The sequence below is a fragment of the Epinephelus lanceolatus genome, chromosome 6 (assembly GCF_041903045.1).
Source record: "Epinephelus lanceolatus isolate andai-2023 chromosome 6, ASM4190304v1, whole genome shotgun sequence".
NCBI lineage: Eukaryota > Metazoa > Chordata > Actinopteri > Perciformes > Serranidae > Epinephelus > Epinephelus lanceolatus.
This window is the reverse complement of record NC_135739.1, coordinates 364,354-389,402: the sequence shown is the minus strand read 5'-3', so window position 1 is coordinate 389,402 and position 25,049 is coordinate 364,354. Positions and strand designations below refer to the sequence as shown.

Sequence of the window (25,049 nt, the reverse complement as noted above, 5' to 3'; positions counted from 1 at the left end):
GAATTCATAAATTGGGATGCAGTGTGGGGTTTATGTGGGTTCCAGCCCATGTTGGAATCCAGGGGAATGAAGTAGCAGATGAGTTAGCAAAAAAAGCATTACAGAATGAAAAGGTTGAAGTATCCATTACTATCAGTGTAATGGAGTCATATTCAATAATCCAGCAAGAAATAACTAAGGCTTGGCAACGAGTGTGGGACAGGGGACTTAAAGCAAGACATTTATATACTGTTCGACCATCTGTAGCTCATTGGGCTCTTAAAACCTACAGGGGTAACAGAAAGGATCAGGCTAAGTTACTGAGATTGAGACATTGTGGGCTAAAGAGAGGGCTGGCCCTGATTAAAAAACATCATGATGGGAAGTGCCAGTGTGTTCAAGCAGAGACAGTGAGGCATGTCCTCCTAACATGCATGCACCATCTATAAAGAACAAAGGAAGAATCTGTACAGTGACCTTACAGACCTGGGAGAAACCATCTTCAATATATCAACTCTACTAGCTCAAGGAGACCCGGAACGAACTAAGAAACTGATGGAATTTCTTCTGTCCACTGATGGATTTAAGGTCTAAATAAATACTGACTTTCGACTGTGGGGGGGCAGCAATACGCCTTTGGTGCGTCTAGTCTACCTTATCAAAAGAAGAAGACGAAGAAGAAGAAGAAGAAGAAGAAGAAAAAGAAGACAGACAGAACTCAGGGCTAAAGCGCCCATTGACTGTAGGACCCGTATTTCCACTCTGGTCTTGTTTCCGTCTCCAAACAGCAACCGTCAGTCCGCTGTTAGCCGCTGTTAGCCGAGAGTTGAGCCGCCTCGGGTCCGTCTGAACAAACTGAAATGAGTCCGCACACGGTCACCGGGACTTGCTAGATACCAGCTGCTTATACCGCTGCTCCTCGAAAGGCTAACTAGCTGTTAGCTGCTAGCACCTGTAGCGTTACCTTCCTGTGAAACGGAGCCTGCTAACAGAGCTAAAAGGCTAGCTGCTGCGTTTCTCAATCTGTTTGTTTGTTTACTCTGATGAAAACACCGGGAAGGAGCCGCGAGCATGGACACACACCTGTCGAGCAAATAACAGGTAACCCAGCTACATGCTAACCTTACGGCTAGTGTCAGCAACGACATAAAAAGAGTTAGCTGCATGCTAATCCAGAGTTATTAACGTTAGCTTCGAGGCCCCAAAACAACGTCTACTTTCACTTCTACTGCTGCTGAGACACCAACAGAGACAACAGGCCCCAAAATATCATGTACCTGTACTGCCGTTACTTCTGCTAACGTTACGTTACTTTAACTAATTACACAGAGTAACACCCATACTGCGAAGTATTTGAATACATGATGAAGTATCTCAGTACTTCAGACACCGGTCAGCTGACAATATCAAATGATTGTATTAATGTGTGTTGAATGAAGTGGATGGAGCTGAAATTATCAATGACAGTCAGTATTGATTGTCAGTTGATTATTGTTTATGTCTGGACACTCCTGAAGACAGACAACAGAGAAAAAGGAAATGTTCACATCACTACTTTAATGACTGGTTGATTAGTTGATCGGTCGTTTTGTTGATGAGTCGATTTGATTTGTTGATTAGTTGATCAGTTGATTGGCAGGAAGTGAGGACTGAGTGGTTTCAGTTATTTTCGTGGTTTAAACTCTGCTATATATGTTTGTTGATGATTTGATGCTGATCTCTGTGTGTGTCAGTAAACTGAACCAACTGGAGACCTTACTGCCAAAAATACATGTAAACTCCATGATTAATGGATTGATTGAGAAAATAATCTTCAGATAATCGATACAAAAAAGTTTCAGTCCCTTTTTAAAGGAGCTGGAATCCAAGGAATGAAAATATTGCATAAACAAAGTTAGTTTGATTAGTTTTCTGTCGATAGACTGATTGATTTTCTCTGAGCTGTTTTTATTTGAAGACTGATTGAAAGGATGAATTGATGATCAAAAGAATTGATTGTTATTCTGACAGAGTTTATGTGAACAGAGAATCAGTTTGAGTTCAGGTGTCAGAACACGAGAACAAACATCACAGTAACAACCTGATCAGTAAATTAATCAGTAGTCAATAATGTCAGTGTTTGATTGATTGATCTGCAGTTAGTGGGTTTAGCTCACTGTGGCGTTCAGGTGTGTCATTAATGGATTAAAGGTTTCAGTTTTTGGCTCAATCACCATCTGTTACAATCAATTCATTAATCAGTTTTTCATTGGTTCATCCTCAGCATCATCTGTTGGAAGAAGTTGAGTCCATCAGCTCTCAGCTCGCTGTGAATCAGACTCTGTGGACACCTTCATCACCTGACTTGAGATCAGAGTCTTCCCTTTTGCCCTGAGGTCACCTTCCAGCCGCCATGCTGACCTAGAGTCAGCTGATAGTTTGTGCAGTTTGAGCAGAATCATCCAGAGACAGAGATCATGTCTGAGAATCAGGCCAACAACAACAACGTCCCTCTCAACAACAACAACAACAACAACATGGGACCCAACCGCATCCGAAACCCCAACATCAACCAGAACCCACTCATCAACGTCAGAGACCGCCTCTTCCACGCCCTCTTCTTCAAAATGGCCGTCACATATGCCCGACTGTTTCCTCCGTCCTTCAGGAGAGTCTTTGAGTTCTTCGTCCTGCTCAAGGTGAGAGACAAAATATTTTCTGTACAGGTAAAGACCTGACACAACATGTCTTCTGTACAGGTAAAGACCTGACACAACATGTCTTCTGTACAGGTAAAGACCTGACACAACATGTCTTCTGTACAGGTAAAGACCTGACACAACATGTCTGCTGTACAGGTAAAGACCTGACACAACATGTCTTCTGTACAGGTAAAGACCTGACACAACATGTCCTCTGTACAGGTAAAGACCTGACACAACATGTCTGCTGTACAAGTAAAGACCTGACACAACATGTCTTCTGTACAAGTAAAGACCTGACACAGCATGTCTTCTGTACAAGTAAAGACCTGACACAACATGTCTTCTGTACAAGTAAAGACCTGACACAGCATGTCTTCTGTACAGGTAAAGACCTGACACAACATGTCTTCTGTACAGGTAAAGACCTGACACAGCATGTCTGCTGTACAGGTAAAGACCTGACACAACATGTCTTCTGTACAGGTAAAGACCTGACACAACATGTCTGCTGTACAGGTAAAGACCTGACACAACATGTCTGCTGTACAGGTAAAGACCTGACACAGCATGTTTTCTGTACAGGTAAAGACCTGACACAACATGTCTTCTGTACAGGTAAAGACCTGACACAACATGTCGTCTGTACAGGTAAAGACCTGACACAACATGTCTTCTGTACAAATAAAGACCTGACACACCATGTCTTCTGTACAGGTAAAGACCTGACACACCATGTCTTCTGTACAGGTAAAGACCTGACACAGCATGTCTGCTGTACAGGTAAAGACCTGACACAACATGTCTTCTGTACAAGTAAAGACCTGACACACCATGTCTGCTGTACAGGTAAAGACGTGACACAACATGTCTTCTGTACAGGTAAAGACCTGACACACCATGTCTGCTGTACAGGTAAAGACGTGACACAACATGTCTTCTGTACAGGTAAAGACCTGACACAACATGTCTTCTGTACAGGTAAAGACCTGACACAACATGTCTGCTGTACAGGTAAAGACCTGACACAACATGTCCTCTCTACAGGTAAAGACCTGACACAACATGTCCTCTCTACAGGTAAAGACCTGACACAACATCACGATACAGACTGCTGAGTCATGATACAGACTGCTGAGTCAGGATAAAGACCGCTGAGTCAGGATACAGACTGTTGAGCTGAGTCACGATACAGACTGCTGAGTCGTGATACAGACTGCTGAGTTGTATGATACAGACTGCTGAGTCATGATACAGACTGCTGAGTCATGATACAGACTGCTGAGTCATATGATACAGACTGCTGAGTCACGATACAGACTGCTGAATTGTATTATACAGACCGCTGAGTCGTGATACAGACTGCTGAGTTATATGATACAGACCGCTGGGTAACAATGCAGACCGCTGAGTCAGGATACAGACTGTTGAGCTGAGTCACGATACAGACTGCCAAGTCACTATACAGACTGCTGAGTCATGATACAGACTGCTGAGTCAGGATACAGACTGCTGAATTGTATCATACAGACTGCTAGGTCATATAATACAGACTGCTGATTGGACGGTAAGTGCAGTGACAGAGCTCCACTGACAACCTATCACAGGAGGAACCTGTCACACTCTGACTCCTTTCTTCTCCTGTGCTCCTGGTCAGGCGCTCTTCGTCCTCTTCATCCTCGCCTACATCCACATCGCCTTCTCTCGCTCGCCCATCAACTGTCTGGAGGTGGTGAGGGAGCGCTGGCCTCGTGACGGCATCCTGCGGGTGGAGATCCAGAGGAACTCCAGCCGAGCCCCCGTCTTCCTGCAGTACTACGACTCCACAGGCCTCCAGGAGGAGCTGGAGGCTGAGGAGGGGGGAGGAGGAGCAGGAGGGGTTCCAGGACTAAGCCTGGCGGCGCTGCAGGAGGAAGACGAGGAAGAGGAGGAGATGACTCTGGAGATGTTCGACAACAGCTCAGTGCAGGTGAGCAGAGATGGCACAGGTGTGGTTTGCTCCACAGCCAACAGGGGTCACCAGTGGTCAGCAGGAGTTAGGATGAGTTCCTGTACTTCTCTTGTGACTTCCTGTAGTTCTCTAAAGACTTCCTGTACTTCTCTGGTGACTTTCTGTAGTCCTCTGATGACTTCTTGTAGTTTTCTAATGACTTCCTGTAGTTCTCTGATGGCTTCCTATACTTCTCTGATGACTTCCTGTACTTTTCTGATGACTTCCTGTTGTTGTTTGATGACTTCCTGTAGTTCCCTGAGTAGTTTTTTTTATGCTGCAGTTTGAGCTTGATATGGAGCCTCGTCTGAAGCCGTCTCTGATTGGAGGAGGTGTTGGAGGAGGCAGAGCAGCAGCAGGAGGAGGAGGAGGAGGAGTGAACGACAGTCAGGACGTCTCCTTCAGTCAGACCACTAAAGGTATGCAGCCGCTGAAGGACTCAGTGTCTGAGCTGGAGATGATGACCAGAGCAGGTAAACCCTCCTTCTCCTCCTCCTCCTCCTCCTCCTCCTCTTCTGCCTCCTTCTGCCTCCTCCTCCTCCTCCTCCTCTTCTGCCTCCTTCTGCCTCCTCCTCCTCCTCCTCCTCTTCTGCCTCCTTCTGCCTCCTCCTCCTCCTCCTCCTCTTCTGCCTCCTTCTGCCTCCTCCTCCTCCTCCTCCTCTTCTGCCTCCTTCTGCCTCCTCCTCCTCCTCCTCCTCTTCTGCCTCCTTCTGCCTCCTCCTCCTCCTCCTCCTCTTCTGCCTCCTTCTGCCTCCTCCTCCTCCTCCTCCTCTTCTGCCTCCTCCTCCTCTGCCTCCTCCTCCTTTCACCTCCACGTTGTAGTGTGAACAGTTGATATCAGGAACATTGTAGCTGCAGGTTAATGAACTCTGAGTTCAGCTGTTGTTCAGTTACACTGACTGTCAGACTGTGAGCAGCTCAGCTGAAGGACACACCATATCTGATAAAGGCTTATCTGACCTTGCATGGTATCACTGTCCCCACGGTGTGTCACTGTCCCCACGGTGTGTCACTGTCCCCACGGTGTGTCACTGTCCCCACGGTGTGTCACTGTCCCCACAGTGTGTTTTACTGTCCCCACAGTGTTTTACTTTCCCCACAGTGTGTCACTGTCCCCACAGTGTGTCACTGTCCCCACAGTGTTTTACTTTCCCCACAGTGTGTCACTGTCCCCACAGTGTGTCTTACTGTCCCCACAGTGTCTTACTGTCCTCACAGTGTTTTACTGTCCCCACAGTGTGTTTTACTGTCCCCACAGTGTGTTTTACTGTCCCCACAGTGTGTCACTGTCCTCACAGTGTTTTACTGTCCCCACAGTGTGTTTTACTGTCCCCACAGTGTGTTTTACTGTCCCCACAGTGTGTCACTGTCCTCACAGTGTTTTACTGTCCCCACAGTGTTTTACTTTCCCCACAGTGTGTCGCTGTCCCCACAGTGTGTCACTGTCCCCACAGTGTGTCTTACTGTCCCCACAGTGTGTCACTGTCCTCACAGTGTTTTACTGTCCCCACAGTGTGTCTTACTGTCCCCACAGTGTGTCACTGTCCTCACAGTGTTTTACTGTCCCCACAGTGTGTTTTACTGTCCCCACAGTGTTTTACTTTCCCCACAGTGTGTCACTGTCCCCACAGTGTGTCACTGTCCCCACAGTGTGTCTTACTGTCCCCACAGTGTGTCACTGTCCTCACAGTGTTTTACTGTCCCCACAGTGTGTTTTACTGTCCCCACAGTGTGTCACTGTCCCCACAGTGTGTCACTGTCCTCACAGTGTGTTTTACTGTCCCCACAGTGTGTCACTGTCCCCACAGTGTGTCACTGTCCTCACAGTGTTTTACTGTCCCCACAGTGTGTTTTACTGTCCCCACAGTGTGTCACTGTCCCCACGGTGTTTTACTGTCCCCACGGTGTGTCACTGTCCCCACGGTGTTTCACTGTCCCCACAGTGTTTTAGTGTCCAGAGGATGCAGCATGTTGGGGGACTCAGTATATATCAGATATGTTGTGCAGGATAAGATCCAGTAGATCATCTGTGTTTTTTTTTTGGGGGGGGGGGGGTGACTAGGGCTGTGCGGTATGCTGGTTCGTACCGACAACCGGTATTTATTTTCGTTATAATATGAATTTTTCATAAATTGTAATACCGGTGAATAACTCATACAACGTCTTGAATGTGCGTGGCGGGACCCATTTCACCGCTGCAGACCACAGGCATGCCAGAGACAGTGAGAGTGAGAGCATAGAGAAAAGTTCAGAGGCGAGAATGGCTGCTGGAGAGTCCTGAAAACAAAGCAACTGTACATGATGCTGAAGAAGAACATGATGAGTCAGAAGAACTCATACCAAAAAGAGCAGTGACTGCCGCTGCTGATTTTTTTTTTTTTTTTTTTTAGCTCTTTAGAAATTAATGATATATTTTTTGGCGCTACGGACGCTTCATATCCAGGTCTATAGAACAGGTCTATACCTTGTCCTTTTATTAATCAAATTAAATAGCCAGGGCCGTAGCCAGGGTTTTGAAATTAGTGAGGTCCAGCTGCAGAAAATGTAGAAGCATTTTAACATCAGTTTGGACCACTCTAGCTAGCAGCTACTTTATAGTAGGCTGTACATAATAATCCTATACAGTGAGGTGATAGTTTTTCAATCAAGGAGGTTGATTAGACCTTGTTGATTACATTACATTTTAATGGTTGAAGATAATTTGGAATGAAGGGTTTGAATTATTGCATGTGATTATTATCAAGTTCTAGACTATCAGATACCCACCTCAATCAAATCTAGTGTACAACATACAAGTGCATCACCATCATTTACAATATCATAATAAGTTCAATATTTTTTGTTATATTTATTTTATATATATATATATATATATATATATATATATATGTATGTGTGTGTGTGTGTGTGTGTGTAATATATATAATATATATATATGTGTGTAATATATATAATATTACATAATATAATATACGCGCTCACACACACACACAAACACACGCACACACAGGTGAGCACAATAGAGCACGGCTCGGGCTGCATTTTCCTGACCAAAGCCGACCTGAGTCCGAGACAATTATAACCGAGCACGACACTAATGGAGCAGAGCCTGTGTTGCGTTCAGGCGTTGTCATGTAAATAACAAATACCAGCACTTGAATAGGCTATAGCACCACAGAGCAGCATGTCAAGTGGGCCGAACCCGAGCAAAATACCAAATATCATGAAACCGATACGACTTTTTAAAAAAACGTGATATGAAAATTTTGTCATACCTCCCAGCCCTAGGAGTGACTCATTCGACCACCTGAGGAGTCACTCGGTTATCAGTATCAGTGTTGATGCAGAGCATACAGGTCAGAGGTCACCTCGAGGAGTTCATCCTGATACCAGCTGGTTAGTCTGAGTATGTTTAAAGAACAGGAACCAGTCCTGCGTTCCAATACCCATACTACCATACTATTTAGTACGCCAGAAAAAGAATTAGTGTGTCCCAATACATAGTATGTCAGATGCAGTATGCCAAAAGTACCAGGATGTTCTCCTACATCCGGTCACATTTCGCAGTATGCATGTCAGCATGCTTCTTTGGCCATTCTGACCCACAATCCTTTGTGCAGCAGAAGTTACGTCGCACTGACTGAGCTGTGTGTACAACCAACGCCCACACTTCCTTTCATACATGGTTTATTTAATTTGAGATACTAAGACACTACATATTAGGACTGCAATGATCTGATTATATACTGTCACATGTCATACAGTTTTGCAAGAACACGGTTACAACATTCAACTTTACTGTGATTATAGTATAATTAATGTTAGGGTTCAACTATGACTACAGTATAGAAGATTCTACCAGTACAGGCAGTGGTGTAAGTGTGGTATGAATAATAAATGAATGTGACTAAATATGAATACATTATAGGCCAGGTATGAGCAGTATAGATTAATAAATATATGAATAGTAAAAGTCAAACACATCTTGTATGTAATGTAGTAAGAATGTGCAAGTATGTTACACTACAAATAAAAGTAATGTGAATGTAAGGCTGCTTCATGTGCAGACAGAATATAGTGCCAGCAGCTGCATAGCTGTAAATATATTTAACATCAAACATCTGCCAGCAACAGAGAGCTGTGTGTGAAGGGGGTTAATAAGCCTACTGGTGACTAGTTCAATAGACAGGTCACTAATAATAGGCTTGGGACTGTTTATTAGAAACAACAACATACATGACGACATAACAGCAACAGAGCTCTCCAGCACCTCCGACAGTATGCACGACTCTGGCGAGCTCGACGAGAGGAGATTGGCTGCATCTCCGAAGTACAACAACACAAAATATTCAAATGTGGCGCTACGGACGGCGGCGGAAGTGAGCAAGAGGGTCGGAGTTCAGGGAGCGATGTGATGGCGGATGTAGTGTGTCCCAATAGTATGCATACTGCATGCATACTGCATACTACACTACATACTTTTTAAGGAGAGCTGCAGTACATACTGAAAGTATATAGTAGAAGTATGCGATTTGGAACGCAGGGCAGGGTTCTACTGACAGGCTGAGACTGTTCTCCACACCAGAAGGTGGCAGCAGAGAAGAATAACAACATGATGAGACATGATGAGATCTCTGAAACCATAAACTCATCAGATACTGTGGAAAATTGACACTAAACAACACCGTGAAGACTTTTGCCATAGTAACATCAACAATAATCATACATGCGAATTAAAGCATGAAACACCAGGACAGATTCATTCAGGGTTTGTTTGTTTTCTCTGATTCTTCCCCCTCATCACGTCATCACCGTACTTTACGGTGATGTAAACACAGTATTTCCCTGTAAGGGCTCATTTATGCTCAGCGTTAAATACGGATCCGGATATGGACGGAGCCTTCTGTCTGTGCTCTGCGTTCATTTCGTCCGTATTTCTTCACGTTTCCATAAAGCTTACGGATATGGGCCAAACGGAGCAGTACCACTGGGAACCATGGGGGCAGTGTTGCTGTCACTACCCGATACGTAGCTCTAGTGAGACACGAAGACGAAATAACAATTCAGTTTCTCTCATCGGCAGTACTAGAGAAAAGAATTCTCCGTCCTCCAGTCGCGATGTATTTAACGGCCTCACCGACCACCGCCTCCTACAGCGCTGCCTCTGTTTTTGTCTTTTATGAAAGAGGTACATTATCAGTATCTCCACAGCAGTCGACATGTTTGTTTGTGAGTTTGTTGTTGTCATAAGCTTTTGACTCTGGGCTGCCTCCTGGTGGATATATTGGTTAACAACCATGCCAACGTAAAGGGCGCATGGAAGTATGTGGGCAGTGACGGTAACATCGTTTGAAACAGACGTATACATTTTCATACGTAAAGGGAGCATAAATGAGCCCTAATGGCTGCAGGAGATCATTGTTTCCATAATTCTGTAAATATTCTAGATATAGATGTAAAATGAAAACCATAATAACCAGAACTCTCAGTCTTTACTCTTTTAGTAGCAGAAGGTTCAGACTTCTGTCTTCCCCGTCATCATGTTGTACGCTCACAATGATGTCATTGCATTATGTTGTGTATGTACCTCACGCAATATGGCGGCAGAGGAATGTCAAACACCTTTTCACTCTGCTCAAAAACTAAATGATGAACACAGATCACAGATGGAGAGCTCAGAAATGGTTTATACATATAAAAATGTTATGTGTTTTTATTTTGTGAAATCTGTTGAAAAACATCTGATTTTTGTTTATATATTTTTGATTACAAAGTTTCAGTTCTTTGATTTATGACTCATAATCTTTTAGCTCAGGTTGGACAGATTTTATTGATATGACACATTTGAAGATACTCCAGGAAATGACATCACAATAAACAAAAATACCAGCATAGGCCCTGGAGGACCCAAGAGGTTAATCTGTCCAGCTGTCTACAAAGGCTGAGGAACAACTCAGTTTCACTGAACTTTCCTGAATGCATCGTGTGTCTCACAGACAGAGCACTGAAGCCGCTGCTTACACACAAACATACTAAGCTTCCTGTGTTTCCCTCCAGATACTTAAACATGTGATTAATGGAGCATGTAATCAGTCCTGCCTGTGTTGTTGATGTTTGTTGTTTGTTGTTGTTGTTGTTGTTGTTTTAGTTTGGCCTCAGGAGGAGTACATCGTGGAGTATTCTCTGGAGTACGGCTTCCTGCGTCTGTCTCAGAGCACCAGACAGAGACTCAACATCCCCGTCATGGTCGTCACTCTGGGTGAGACGCTCAATTCAAATGACTCTAACACCTGTCTGCATCACAGTCACATGACTCTAACACTTGTCTGCATCACAGTCACATGACTCTAACACCTGTCTGCATCAGTCACATGACTCTAACACCTGTCTGCATCACAGTCACATGACTCTAACACCTGTCTGCATCACAGTCACATGACTCTAACACCTGTCTGCATCACAGTCACATGACTCTAACACCTGTCTGCATCACAGTCACATGACTCTAACACCTGTCTGCATCACAGTCACATGACTCTAACACCTCTGCATCACAGTCACATGACTCTAACACCTGTCTGCATCGCAGTCACATGACTCTAACACCTGTCTGCATCAGTCACATGACTCTAACACCTGTCTGCATCACAGTCACATGACTCTAACACCTGTCTGCATCACAGTCACATGACTCTAACACCTGTCTGCATCAGTCACATGACTCTAACACCTCTGCATCACAGTCACATGACTCTAACACCTGTCTGCATCACAGTCACATGACTCTAACACCTGTCTGCATCGCAGTCACATGACTCTAAAACCTGTCTGCATCACAGTCACATGACTCTAACACCTGTCTGCATCACAGTCACATGACTCTAAAACCTGTCTGCATCACAGTCACATGACTCTAAAACCTGTCTGCATCACAGTCACATGACTCTAACACCTGTCTGCATCACAGTCACATGACTCTAACACCTGTCTGCATCACAGTCACATGACTCTAACACCTGTCTGCATCACAGTCACATGACTCTAACACTTGTCTGCATCACAGTCACATGACTCTAACACCTGTCTGCATCACAGTCACATGACTCTAACACCTGTCTGCATCACAGTCACATGACTCTAACACCTGTCTGCATCACAGTCACATGACTCTAACACCTGTCTGCATCACAGTCACATGACTCTAACACCTCTGCATCACAGTCACATGACTCTAACACCTGTCTGCATCGCAGTCACATGACTCTAACACCTGTCTGCATCAGTCACATGACTCTAACACCTGTCTGCATCACAGTCACATGACTCTAACACCTGTCTGCATCACAGTCACATGACTCTAACACCTGTCTGCATCAGTCACATGACTCTAACACCTCTGCATCACAGTCACATGACTCTAACACCTGTCTGCATCACAGTCACATGACTCTAACACCTGTCTGCATCGCAGTCACATGACTCTAAAACCTGTCTGCATCACAGTCACATGACTCTAACACCTGTCTGCATCACAGTCACATGACTCTAAAACCTGTCTGCATCACAGTCACATGACTCTAAAACCTGTCTGCATCACAGTCACATGACTCTAACACCTGTCTGCATCACAGTCACATGACTCTAACACCTGTCTGCATCACAGTCACGACTTTAACGCCTGTCTGCATCAGTCACATGACTCTAACACCTGTCTGTATTACAGTCACATGACTCTAAAACCTGTCTGCATCAGTCACATGACTCTAACACCTGTCTGCATCACAGTCACATGACTTTAACATCTGTCTGCATCACAGTCACATGACTCTAACACCTGTCTGCATCAGTCACATGACTCTAACACCTGTCTGCATCACAGTCACATGACTCTAAAACCTGTCTGCATCACATTCACATGACTCTAACATCTGTCTGCATCAGTCACATGACTCTGACACCTGTCTGCATCACAGTCACATGACTCTAACACCTGTCTGCATCACAGTCACATGACTCTAAAACCTGTCTGCATCAGTCACATGACTCTAACACCTGTCTGCATCACAGTCACATGACTCTAAAACCTGTCTGCATCACAGTCACATGACTCCAACACCTGTCTGCATCCGTCACATGACTCTAACACCTGTCTGCATCAGTCACATGACTTTAACACCTGTCTGCATCACAGTCACATGACTCTAAAACCTGTCTGCATCAGTCACATGACTCTAACACCTGTCTGCATCACATTCACATGACTCTAACACCTGTCTGCATCACATTCACATGACTCTAACACCTGTCTGCATCAGTCACATGACTCTAACACCTGTCTGCATCACAGTCACATGACTCTAACACCTGTCTGCATCACATTCACATGACTCTAACACCTGTCTGCATCACAGTCACATGACTCTAACACCTGTCTGCATCACAGTCACATGACTCTAACACCTGTCTGCATCACAGTCACATGACTCTAACACCTGTGATATAAACCTGTATAGATCCCATGAAGGACGAGTGTTTTGGCGACGGCTTCAGTCGCTTCCTGCTTGATGAGTTTTTGGGGTATGACGACATCCTGATGTCCAGCGTGAAAGCGCTCGCTGAGAACGAGGAGAACAAAGGTAAAGATACACTGAAAATAAAGACAGAGTTTTGGTTCTTTGAATTCTTCCTTCAGTTACCATACTTGAGTTCCTCTGATCCCCCACTCCAAATACGAAACCCGAATTCCTCTGATCCCCCACTCCAAATACCAAACCCGAGTTCCTCTGATCCCCCACTCCAAATACCAAACCCGAGTTCCTCTGATCCCCCACTCCAAATACCAAGAGTTCCTCTGATCCCCCACTCCAAATACCAAGAGTTCCACTGATCTCCAACTCCAAATACCAAGCTCGAGTTCCTCTGATCTCCAACTCCAAATACCAAGCTCGAGTTCCTCTGATCCCCCACTCCAAATACCAAGAGTTCCTCTGATCCCCCACTCCAAATACCAAGAGTTCCTCTGATCTCCAACTCCAAATACCAAGCTCGAGTTCCTCTGATCTCCAACTCCAAATACCAAGAGTTCCACTGATCCCCACTCCAAATACCAAGAGTTCCTCTGATCTCCAACTCCAAATACCAAGCTCAAGTTCCTCTGATCTCCAACTCCAAATACCAAGCTCGAGTTCCTCTGATCTCCAACTCCAAATACCAAACCCGAGTTCCTCTGATCCCCCACTCCAAATACCAAGAGTTCCTCTGATCCCCCACTCAAAATACCAAGAGTTCCACTGATCCCCACTCCAAATACCAAGAGTTCCTCTGATCTCCAACTCCAAATACCAAGCTCAAGTTCCTCTGATCTCCAACTCCAAATACCAAGCTCGAGTTCCTCTGATCTCCAACTTCAAATACCAAGCTCGAGTTCCTCTGATCTCCAACTCCAAATACCAAGAGTTCCACTGATCCCCACTCCAAATACCAAGAGTTCCTCTGATCTCCAACTCCAAATACCAAGCTCGAGTTCCTCTGATCTCCAACTCCAAATACCAAACCCGAGTTCCTCTGATCCCCCACTCCAAATACCAAGAGTTCCTCTGATCCCCCACTCCAAATACCAAGAGTTCCACTGATCCCCACTCCAAATACCAAGAGTTCCTCTGATCTCCAACTCCAAATACCAAGCTCAAGTTCCTCTGATCTCCAACTCCAAATACCAAGCTCGAGTTCCTCTGATCTCCAACTTCAAATACCAAGCTCGAGTTCCTCTGATCTCCAACTCCAAATACCAAGAGTTCCACTGATCCCCACTCCAAATACCAAGAGTTCCTCTGATCTCCAACTCCAAATACCAAGCTCGAGTTCCTCTGATCTCCAACTCCAAATACCAAACCCGAGTTCCTCTGATCCCCCACTCCAAATACCAAGAGTTCCACTGATCCCCACTCCAAATACCAAGAGTTCCACTGATCCCCACTCCAAATACCAAGAGTTCCTCTGATCTCCAACTCCAAATACCAAGCTCGAGTTCCTCTGATCTCCAACTCCAAATACCAAACCCGAGTTCCTCTGATCCCCCACTCCAAATACCAAGAGTTCCACTGATCCCCACTCCAAATACCAAGAGTTCCTCTGATCTCCAACTCCAAATACCAAGCTCGAGTTCCTCTGATCTCCAACTCCAAATACCAAACCCGAGTTCCTCTGATCCCCCACTCCAAATACCAAGAGTTTCTCTGATCTCCAACTCCAAATACCAAGCTCGAGTTCCTCTGATCTCCAACTCCAAATATCAAACCTGGGTTCCTCTTATCATATATAGTCCAGTTACAGAACCACTGTTCCTCTTATGTCCTACTTCACCTACAGAGCCTTAGTTCCTTTAATCCCCCACTCTGATCTCACAGCCTGAGTTCCTCTTCCTGTTGTGAATAAATAACTTGCTCAGGCAGTAACATTGTGTTGATATTTGAAATTTGAGTCATCAGCAGGTTGGTGATATCACAATTTGGTTCTCTCCAGGGTTCTTAAGAAACGTGGTGTCTGGAGAACATTACCGCTTCGTCAGCATGTGGATGGCCAGAACCTCGTACCTGGCAGCCTTCGTCATCATGGTCATATTCGTAAGTGAAGAAGTTGTGATGTTTTACAGCAGCTGAATGTTGAAGATGAGATCACACAGTCAGAGCATCGCAGGAGAACGTCTATAAAGAACAAACCAAAACATTTACTTGAGTCATTTAATCATTTGTTTCTGTTCTGTGTTTTCAGACTCTGTCCGTCTCCATGCTGCTCAGATATTCTCATCATCAGATCTTCGTCTTCATCGGTCAGTGTCCTCTCAGACCTCACATCCACTCAGCAGCAGGAGCTCTGACTCCTTTAAATATCTGACACATGATCAGAACACTGAACCCGTCCAACATGTGTCTGACGCATGATCAGAACACTGAACCCGTCCAACATGTGTCTGACGCATGATCAGAACACTGAACATGTCAAACATGTCTGACACATGATCAGAACACTGAACATGTCAAACATGTGTCTGACACATGATCAGAACACTGAACATGTCAAACATGTGTCTGACACATGATCAGAACACTGAACATGTCAAACATGTGTCTGACACATGATCAGAACACTGAACCCGTCCAACATGTGTCTGACGCATGATCAGAACACTGAACATGTCAAACATGTCTGACACATGATCAGAACACTGAACATGTCAAACATGTGTCTGACACATGATCAGAACACTGAGCACGTCAAACACATGTCTGACATATGATTCAATTCAATTCAATTTTATTTATAAAGCCCAATATCACAAATCACAATTTGCCTCACAGGGCTTTACAGCATACGACATCCCTCTGTCCTTATGACCCTCACAGCTGATCAGGAAAAACTCCCCAATACTCCCAGTGTATTATAGGGGGGTCCTCCGGCAGACTAGGCCTAAGTCAGCCTAACTAGGGGCTGGTACAGGGCAAGCCTGAGCCAGCCCTAACTATAAGCTTTATCAAAGAGGAAAGTCTTAAGTCTAGTCTTAAATGTGGAGACGGTGTCTGCCTCCCGGACCGTAACAGGAAGATGATTCCACAGGAGAGGAGCCTGATAGCTGAAGGCTCTGGCTCCTGATCTACTTTTGGAGACTTTAGGGACCACGAGTAACCCTGCGTTCTCAGAGCGCAGTGTTCTGGTGGGATAATATGGCACTATGAGCTCTCTAAGATATGACGGAGCTTGACCATTTAGAGCTTTATAAGTTAACAGTAGGATTTTATATTCAATTCTGGATTTTACAGAAAGCCAGTGCAGAGAAGCTAAAACAGCAGATGAAAAAATGCAGTCCGTGAGGTTAATTGATTACTTCCTTCTGGCTTCATCGATAAATACAACTGTGTATCATCCGCATAACAATGGAAATTTACAGAGTGATTTCTAACGATGTTACCTAAAGGAAGCATCTATAGAGTAAATAGGATTGGTCCGAGCACAGAACACTGATATGATCAGAACACTGAACATATGAAACATGTATCTAACACATGATCTAAGTGTTGATCTGGTCTCCGTCTGTCCCCCCTCAGTGGACCTGCTGCAGATGTTGGAGATGAACATGACCATCGCCTTCCCAGCAGCCCCTCTACTCACTGTCATCCTGGCCCTCGTTGGTGAGTCTGTGTCCTGAGAGCTCAGATTGTCGAGGCAGTCAAGTCCCAAGTCGAAACAGTCCCAAGTCATAACTTTCAAGTCCCAGGCAGCTGGTTAGGTTGTGATTGGTTGGAGGTTTTGTGCAGCGTGAAGAGTTAAATATTGACCCTCTGATGTCATTTCCTGTCATCAGGCATGGAGGCCATCATGTCAGAGTTCTTCAACGACACGACAACAGCCTTCTACATCATCCTCATCGTCTGGTTGGCCGACCAGTACGACGCCATCTGCTGCCACACCAACACCAGCAAACGCCACTGGCTGAGGTGAGTCACATGACCAACAGCGTCTCATTTCTGACCACACCCACAGACACTCCCTTAAGATATTCTTAATTAACCCTTAATTAACCCTGAAACCCATTAATTATCTTAAGATTCTTCATTTTAATTTAAAAATAGACATGAAAAAAATCTTAATTAATAGAGTAAGTAGAGTTTAAGGGTTAATGTTCTGACTTTCACATCAGTGTGAAACATTTAATGATTCTCTTAATGATGAGCTTAAGGTGTTTATAAGGCTGAGGGATTTTGTTTTATGTGATGATTTTTTTTAATTAAAAATGAATTATAATGCTGTCAGTATCCAGATGTTTAATGAGTCGACACAGATCTGAATCTCATGAACAGAAACACTTGTGGACCCCAGTGTGGTAAGGGTTTTTAAAGGTAAAAACAAAATCCATTAAAGTGAGTGTATTATTTGTGATGTGTTTGTGTTCCTCAGGTTTTTCTATCTGTACCACTTTGCCTTCTACGCCTATCACTACCGCTTCAATGGTCAGTACAGCAGCCTGGCGCTGGTCACCTCCTGGCTCTTCATCCAGGTCAGAACCATCATCATCATCATCCCCGTACATTTTAAAATAAGAGCACTGATGTTAGATTAAAAACTCAGCCCTCAGAGAGTATAAACGTTTTAGTCTGAAAACAATGTGTCAGTGAGGTTCAGGTAACATAACCTGTGTCACATGACCTGTTCTCACAGGATGGAAAGTTTAACAGCGGCAGGAGGTCGTGGTTTACATGTTGCTGTTGAAGTAGACCTAAAATCAGAACCATAACAAACAGAACATACGTTCTATTAGCAGCAGAATGTTCCGTGTCATCACGTTGTACACTCTTAATGATGTCTTTTCACTACGTTGGGGGAGTGGGAGAGCCCTTCTGTGTGGAGTTGTGCTCCGACATGTTCTCCCTGTGTCAGTATGGGTTTTTTCCAGGTGCTCTGACATGTTCTCCCTGTGTCAGCATGGGTTTCCTCCAGGTGCTCTGACATGTTCTCCCTGTGTCAGCGTGGGTTTCCTCCAGGTGCTCTGACATGTTCTCCCTGTGTCAGCGTGGGTTTCTTCCAGGTGCTCTGACATGTTCTCCCCGTGTCAGCGTGGGTTTCCTCCAGGTGCTCTGACATGTTCTCCCCGTGTCAGCGTGAATTTCCTCCAGGTGCTCCGACATGTTCTCCCCGTGTCAGTGTGGGTTTCCTCCAGGTGCTCTGACATGTTCTCCCCGTGTCAGCGTGGGTTTCCTCCAGGTGCTCCGACATGTTCTCCCCGTGTCAGTGTGGGTTTCCTCCAGGTGCTCTGACATGTTCTCCCTGTGTCAGCGTGGGTTTCCTCCAGGTGCTCTGACATGTTCTCCCCGTGTCAGCGTGGGTTTCCTCCAGGTGCTCCGACATGTTCTCCCCGTGTCAGCGTGGGTTTCCTCCAGGTGCTCCGACATGTTCTCCTTGTGTCAGCGTGGGTTTTCTCCAGGTGCTCTGACATGTTCTCCCTGTGTCAGTGTGGGTTTCCTCCAGGTGCTCCGACATGTTCTCCCTGTGTCAGCGTGGGTTTTCTCCAGGTGCTCTGACATGTTCTCCCTGTGTCAGCGTGGGTTTCCTCCAGGTGCTCTGACATGTTCTCCCTGTGTCAGTGTGGGTTTCTTCCAGGTGCTCCGACATGTTCTCCTTGTGTCAGCGTGGGTTTCCTCCAGGTGCTCTGACATGTTCTCCTTGTGTCAGCGTGGGTTTCCTCCAGGTGCTCTGACATGTTCTCCCCGTGTCAGCGTGGGTTTCCTCCAGGTGCTCTGACATGTTCTCCCCGTGTCAGCGTGGGTTTCCTCCAGGTGCTCCGACATGTTCTCCCCGTGTCAGCGTGGGTTTCCTCCAGGTGCTCCGACATGTTCTCCCCGTGTCAACGTGGGTTTCCTCCAGGTGCTCCGACATGTTCTCCCCGTGTCAGCGTGGGTTTCCTCCAGGTGCTCTGACATGTTCTCCCTGTGTCAGCGTGGGTTTCCTCCAGGTGCTCCGACATGTTCTTCCTGTGTCAGCGTGGGTTTCCTCCAGGTGCTCCGACATGTTCTACCTGTGTCAGCGTGGGTTTTCTCCAGGTGCTCTGACATGTTCTCCCTGTGTCAGCGTGGGTTTCCTCCAGGTGCTCTGACATGTTCTCCTTGTGTCAGCGTGGGTTTTCTCCAGGTGCTCTGACATGTTCTCCCTGTGTCAGCGTGGGTTTCCTCCAGGTGCTCTGACATGTTCTCCCTGTGTCAGTGTGGGTTTCCTCCAGGTGCTCTGACATGTTCTCCCTGTGTCAGCGTGGGTTTCCTCCAGGTGCTCTGACATGTTCTCCCCGTGTCAGCGTGGGTTTCCTTCAGGTGCTCTGACATGTTCTCCCTGTGTCAGCGTGGGTTTCCTCCAGGTGCTCCGACATGTTCTCCTTGTGTCAGCGTGGGTTTCCTCCAGGTGCTCTGACATGTTCTCCCTGTGTCAGCGTGGGTTTCCTCCAGGTGCTCCGACATGTTCTCCTTGTGTCAGCGTGGGTTTCCTCCAGGTGCTCTGACATGTTCTCCCTGTGTCAGTGTGGGTTTCTTCCAGGTGCTCCGACATGTTCTCCTTGTGTCAGCGTGGGTTTCCTCCAGGTGCTCTGACATGTTCTCCTTGTGTCAGCGTGGGTTTCCTCCAGGTGCTCTGACATGTTCTCCCCGTGTCAGCGTGGGTTTCCTCCAGGTGCTCTGACATGTTCTCCCCGTGTCAGCGTGGGTTTCCTCCAGGTGCTCCGACATGTTCTTCCTGTGTCAGCGTGGGTTTCCTCCAGGTGCTCCGACATGTTCTACCTGTGTCAGCGTGGGTTTTCTCCAGGTGCTCTGACATGTTCTCCCTGTGTCAGCGTGGGTTTCCTCCAGGTGCTCTGACATGTTCTCCTTGTGTCAGCGTGGGTTTTCTCCAGGTGCTCTGACATGTTCTCCCTGTGTCAGCGTGGGTTTCCTCCAGGTGCTCTGACATGTTCTCCCTGTGTCAGTGTGGGTTTCCTCCAGGTGCTCTGACATGTTCTCCCTGTGTCAGCGTGGGTTTCCTCCAGGTGCTCTGACATGTTCTCCCCGTGTCAGCGTGGGTTTCCTTCAGGTGCTCTGACATGTTCTCCCTGTGTCAGCGTGGGTTTCCTCCAGGTGCTCCGACATGTTCTCCTTGTGTCAGCGTGGGTTTCCTCCAGGTGCTCTGACATGTTCTCCCTGTGTCAGCGTGGGTTTCCTCCAGGTGCTCCGACATGTTCTCCTTGTGTCAGCGTGGGTTTCCTCCAGGTGCTCTGACATGCTGGGATAGGCTCCGCCCCCCTGTGAATAGGATAAGCGGTTCCATATAATGAACGAAAACATCAGATTGTTATGTAATTTTTTTCCTGTGACACATTTTCAGTACTTTAATCAGTGTTTATTGACTCACAGAAGTTTTTAGCTGTACAGATTTTCTGTGTATGCACCAATGCAGGAAATAACATCGCAATAAGCATAAATACCAGCGTAGGACTTGGAGGACTGTTTCTACTGCAGGGTTTAAATGGCTTCCTGTCACTAACATTCTCCTCCTCTTTTCCTTCAGCACTCCATGATCTACTTCTTCCATCATTATGAGCTTCCTGCCATCCTGCAGCAGATTCGGATTCAGGAGATGCTGCTGCAGAACCAGCAGGCGGGTCAGGCCAATCAGACGGCCCTGCAGGATAACGCAAACAACAACAACACCGCTGCTGCTGCGGTGGCGACAACTGGACCTGCCAACACCACCCAACCAGGACCCAACACCATCCAGCCGGGACCTCACACCGACCCCCAGACCTCCTCCTCTTCCTCCTCCTCCTCCTCTCCTGCATCTGCAGCAGCAGGTGGAGGGGAAGTAAGGGCGGAGCTAAACTGGGTTGCTCAGACGGCCGCCATCATCACTGAAGCTCTGTCCTCCTCCAGCCAGCCCTCTGATGGAGGAGGAGGTGTGTCTGGAGGTCAGGGGTCAGCAGGAGTGGCAGAGGTCAGTGTGGTGGCTGAGTTCTGGATGGGAGGAGGAGGAGGAGGAGCAGCAGCAGGAGGAGAAGCAACAGGAGGAGGAGGAGCAGGAGGTGAAGATCCCAACATTGTTTCAGTTGAAATTAAAAGCACAGCAGGAGGAGCCGATCCTCAAACCAGCCCCCCTATCAGAGGGCTTCAGGCAGAGGAGGCGGGGCCATCAGAGGCCACGCCCCCACAGACAGACTGCCCCCCCTCACAGAGTGCAGGTACAGACTGGGACTGCAGAACAGCACAGAGCCCGTCCTGAGAGTCCAGGTGTCGTCCTGCTGACATCATCGGTACCTCAGTCTGTCAGCCAATCAGGGTGATTGATCAGTGATCGGTCCGTCACTGACTTCAGATCAGCTGAACCAATCACATTTTATTTCCTGTTTTAAACCAATGTCAGATTGATCAATCAACTGTGTGAGGTCAAGACAGAGCGACGTTCTTCAGATGATCAGTCACATGATCAGTCTGATGTCATCGATCCAAAGATTATTCATCTCATTAATAATCTGTCACTTATTGATTAACCAGCTGATTGTTTCAGCTCCAAATGTCCAGTGTGTTGTTTGTCATTCAGGATTACAGATTACAGATTACAGATTACAACCAGTTGAAACTTCTCCTGGTCAGAATTCCTTCAGTGTTGATTGTTGAGGAGCTGAGTTATCCTCAGAGGTCTCTTCCTCTCAGAAACACACACACCAGCTGATTATGAACACATGAATGTCTCTATCAAGAGTCAGTGTTTGGTTTGTCCGTTCTGGGCTACTGTAGGAACATGGCGGTGCAAAATGGTGATCTCTGTAGACGAGGACCAGCTCCCTGTGGAGATATAAACAGCTCATTCACAACCATTCTGACTTTAATCTCGGATTCAATTTAACTTGACACAGAAACTCTTCAGGCTTCAGATGATTCGTTCTGTCACTCAGGATGTGACGTTTCCTGTGATGTCATCAAACACGTTGGCTGTTAAAATGTGAGATGTGTGAACAACGCAAACAGTGAAACGTGTAAATTTAGAAACCACAAATATGAAACCTCTGCAGATTCACAGCTTTAACAGATCTCGCACACACCTGAAAACATTTATGAAAATCTTTGTAGCGTTTACGCCTCAGTCACGTTTGTTGTGTTGCAGCATCACAATGTTTCAGTCCCATATTTGTGGTGTCACGTGTCAGTCTTATTTCTTCTTTATTTTTTCTGCGTTCCTCAGAGAACTGTTAACGAGGTCCAACATCAGTGACCACAAGCACTGCTGACTCTTCTCCCTCCGTTAACAGCTCTGATGTAATGATTCATAAATGTCATTTTTCCTGGGATAATAATGATGACATCATATGGCGAGGCCTCCACTGGCTCCTCCCACCATGTTTGTGATTCTCAGTTCTGTGTCTGCAAGTCTTTTTGTTTCTGCCAGTCTGTTTCATGTCTGTGGACGTCGTTTTATTTTTACAGGCACGTGAACACACCGTTGACCCGATCACGTGATCTCCAATTCGTCGGTAACTCGTCCGTTCAATCTGCTGCTGAGACTCGACACCGAATGAGTCACCTGATGACCAAGTCACATGTTCGCACTCACTGCAGCTCCAAACGTGGATTAATCCACCGCTGAAAATAGTCCCCGTCTGTTTGTGATCAGCTGATTGATGACATCAGTGATCAATCTATTGATTAGTGTTTTTAAAGGTCTTTAGTAGGAACCAATGAGAGCTCAGAGACACAGACAGGAAGTCACTGACATTTAGAAACACACTGGACCGATCCTTTAAATCACTCGACACATGTCGACCCCTCATGATGGACCCTGATGATCAGTTATTGATCAGCTGTGATCGATCAGCCCTGATTCTGACAGACTGAAGCACAGCCTCTGAACTGTGTTGCTTTCTGTTTCCATCAACTTTTATTTTGAAGACAAAGACTCTGACAACAGGAAGTGGTTTTGGAGCGTCGCGGCGGTCGGACTGATCGATCAGGACTTTCTGTCAGAATGGATGCCTTATCAATAATCCTCAGACTGTCAGCAGCGGAGTGAACTGATTGATTGTGCAATATGATGCCAGCTATGTCACACCTCAGGCCCCGCCTCCTGCTAGAGGGAGTGGCCTGTCACTGTGATGCGTTCAGGGGTTGGGAGGCAGAAACTGCCGGTGCTCTCACAGTGACAGGTCTGCAGGTGCGTTCAGGTGCTGCCTGTCAGCTCATAGATGTGAGTGTCAGCTGTGTGGTGCTGCTGACCTCAGATCTGTTTCCTGCTGTTGTTACGTCACTTCCTGCAGGAAATAATCACTTCTTTTTCTTAATTCAAACATTGTTCAACAAAGTCAAAGTCAGGTCAGATCAACAACATGTAAACACACTTAAACAAACAACACGTCCAGGCGAAAGGCTCAGAGATGAATCCTCACACACACACACACACACAAACACACACAGGATGTTTATATCACAATCATGCTGACACGTCAGACGCCAGGTCACAAGTCGTTTCAGGACGACGATCCTTTTAGAAATGTTCAGAGACTGAAGGAGTAGACAGAGAGTACAGAAGGTTGATCAGACATGTGTTTGATCAGTGATTGATTAATCTGGTATCCATGGTGACTTGAAATCTGAGCCCAACTTTGTTATTCCTGTAGCGGTCATATGATCCCCTGAGCGCACCATGGACCAGCTGATCAGCTGCTCGTCTGTGAAGAAGACGGAGCCTAAGGTGTGACATCAGTATCAGAGCCAGAACCTGAACCAAACCGATTTTGGGGGAGGGGTGGGTGTTCTTGGTGCCTCTCTGCTGGATGACTGTAGCCTGAACTCATCACACAATATTTAACTGCCCAGTAAAACCAGTAAAACCAGTGCACAACAAAAACTGTTGGCACACAAACTGTGTGAGTGTGACTTCTTCCAGTCTGAGTGACAGAAAATAGTTTATCAAAAGGTAAAATGTCCGAAAATATGTCGATTTGTCGTTATAAAATAAATTCCACTTTATTTATAAAGGTCAAAATCACAGAACAGATGAACATAATAAATGTACAGTGAGACATGGAGAGAGACAGAGAGAAGCAGGACAGACAGTGATGACAACATGTACAAGAACATTAATGTTAGTCATCATATTATAATAATAATAATAATTGTGATACGATATGTTGTAAGTATATAAATTAATATATGATAGTATGTGTATATATTAATATCTGATAGTATACATGTGTGACAATAATCATGTGTATAATAACAGTAGAAGTATGACTAATGATAACAGCAGTAGGAGGCATCTGGCAGGACCACGGCAGCAGCACAACCACACATGTCACACTATCCAGGATGAGCTGCCAAACCACCTGTGAGACTGGGACATGGGGCCGAGTTAGTGACATGATGAAAAATTATAAAAAAGAAATCATAGGGGCGTCGGTAGAGTAGTGGATAGTGCTGGCACGCCACGTACGGAGGCACTGCCTCACTGCAGCGGCCACGGGTTCGAATCCAGCTTGCGGCCCTCTGCTGCATGTCAGTCCCCACTCTCTCTCGGTCTCCCCATTTCACTCTCTGTCCTGTCATTAAAAACAAAAAGCCCACAAAAATAAAAAAAAGAAAAAAGATCATACTATAGTATGTCGTAAACTAGAGCACTCGGAGAGGGCAGACCTCTGCCAAGCAGCTCAGATTTCCCGCCATTTTATTATTTTATCCACTTCGCTTCAACCGATCACCAAAATTTTATCATCTGTTTGTTGTCCCATTATCAACCTTTCCTGAAAATTAAATCAAAATCCACTCAGAACTTTTCGAGTTATTTTGCAGACAAACAGACAAACGCCGGCAAAAACATAACCTCCTTGGTGGAGGTAAAAAGTG

At 45.9% G+C, this 25,049-nt stretch overlaps 1 protein-coding gene across 2 annotated transcripts; it reads left to right on the top strand.

The window, feature by feature from the left end:
• Positions 1-743: 743 nt before the first annotated feature.
• tmem259 (transmembrane protein 259) lies at positions 744-24,069 on the top strand. Of its 2 annotated transcripts, XM_078168404.1 has the most exons (12): positions 744-1,080; positions 2,243-2,657; positions 4,318-4,629; positions 4,934-5,069; positions 10,799-10,909; positions 13,164-13,286; positions 15,172-15,272; positions 15,421-15,478; positions 16,752-16,835; positions 17,009-17,141; positions 17,602-17,701; positions 20,728-24,069. In XM_078168404.1, exons 2-12 carry the CDS (start codon positions 2,436-2,438, stop codon positions 21,433-21,435), a joined length of 2,088 nt encoding a protein of 695 aa, XP_078024530.1. In that variant the 5' UTR covers positions 744-1,080; positions 2,243-2,435; the 3' UTR covers positions 21,436-24,069. The 2 variants fall into 2 exon arrangements, with proteins under 2 accessions (XP_078024530.1, XP_078024529.1); XM_078168403.1 differs by lacking the exon at positions 744-1,080 and having other exon boundaries at positions 2,296-2,657; positions 4,934-5,123.
• The last annotated feature ends 980 nt before the right edge of the window (positions 24,070-25,049 follow it).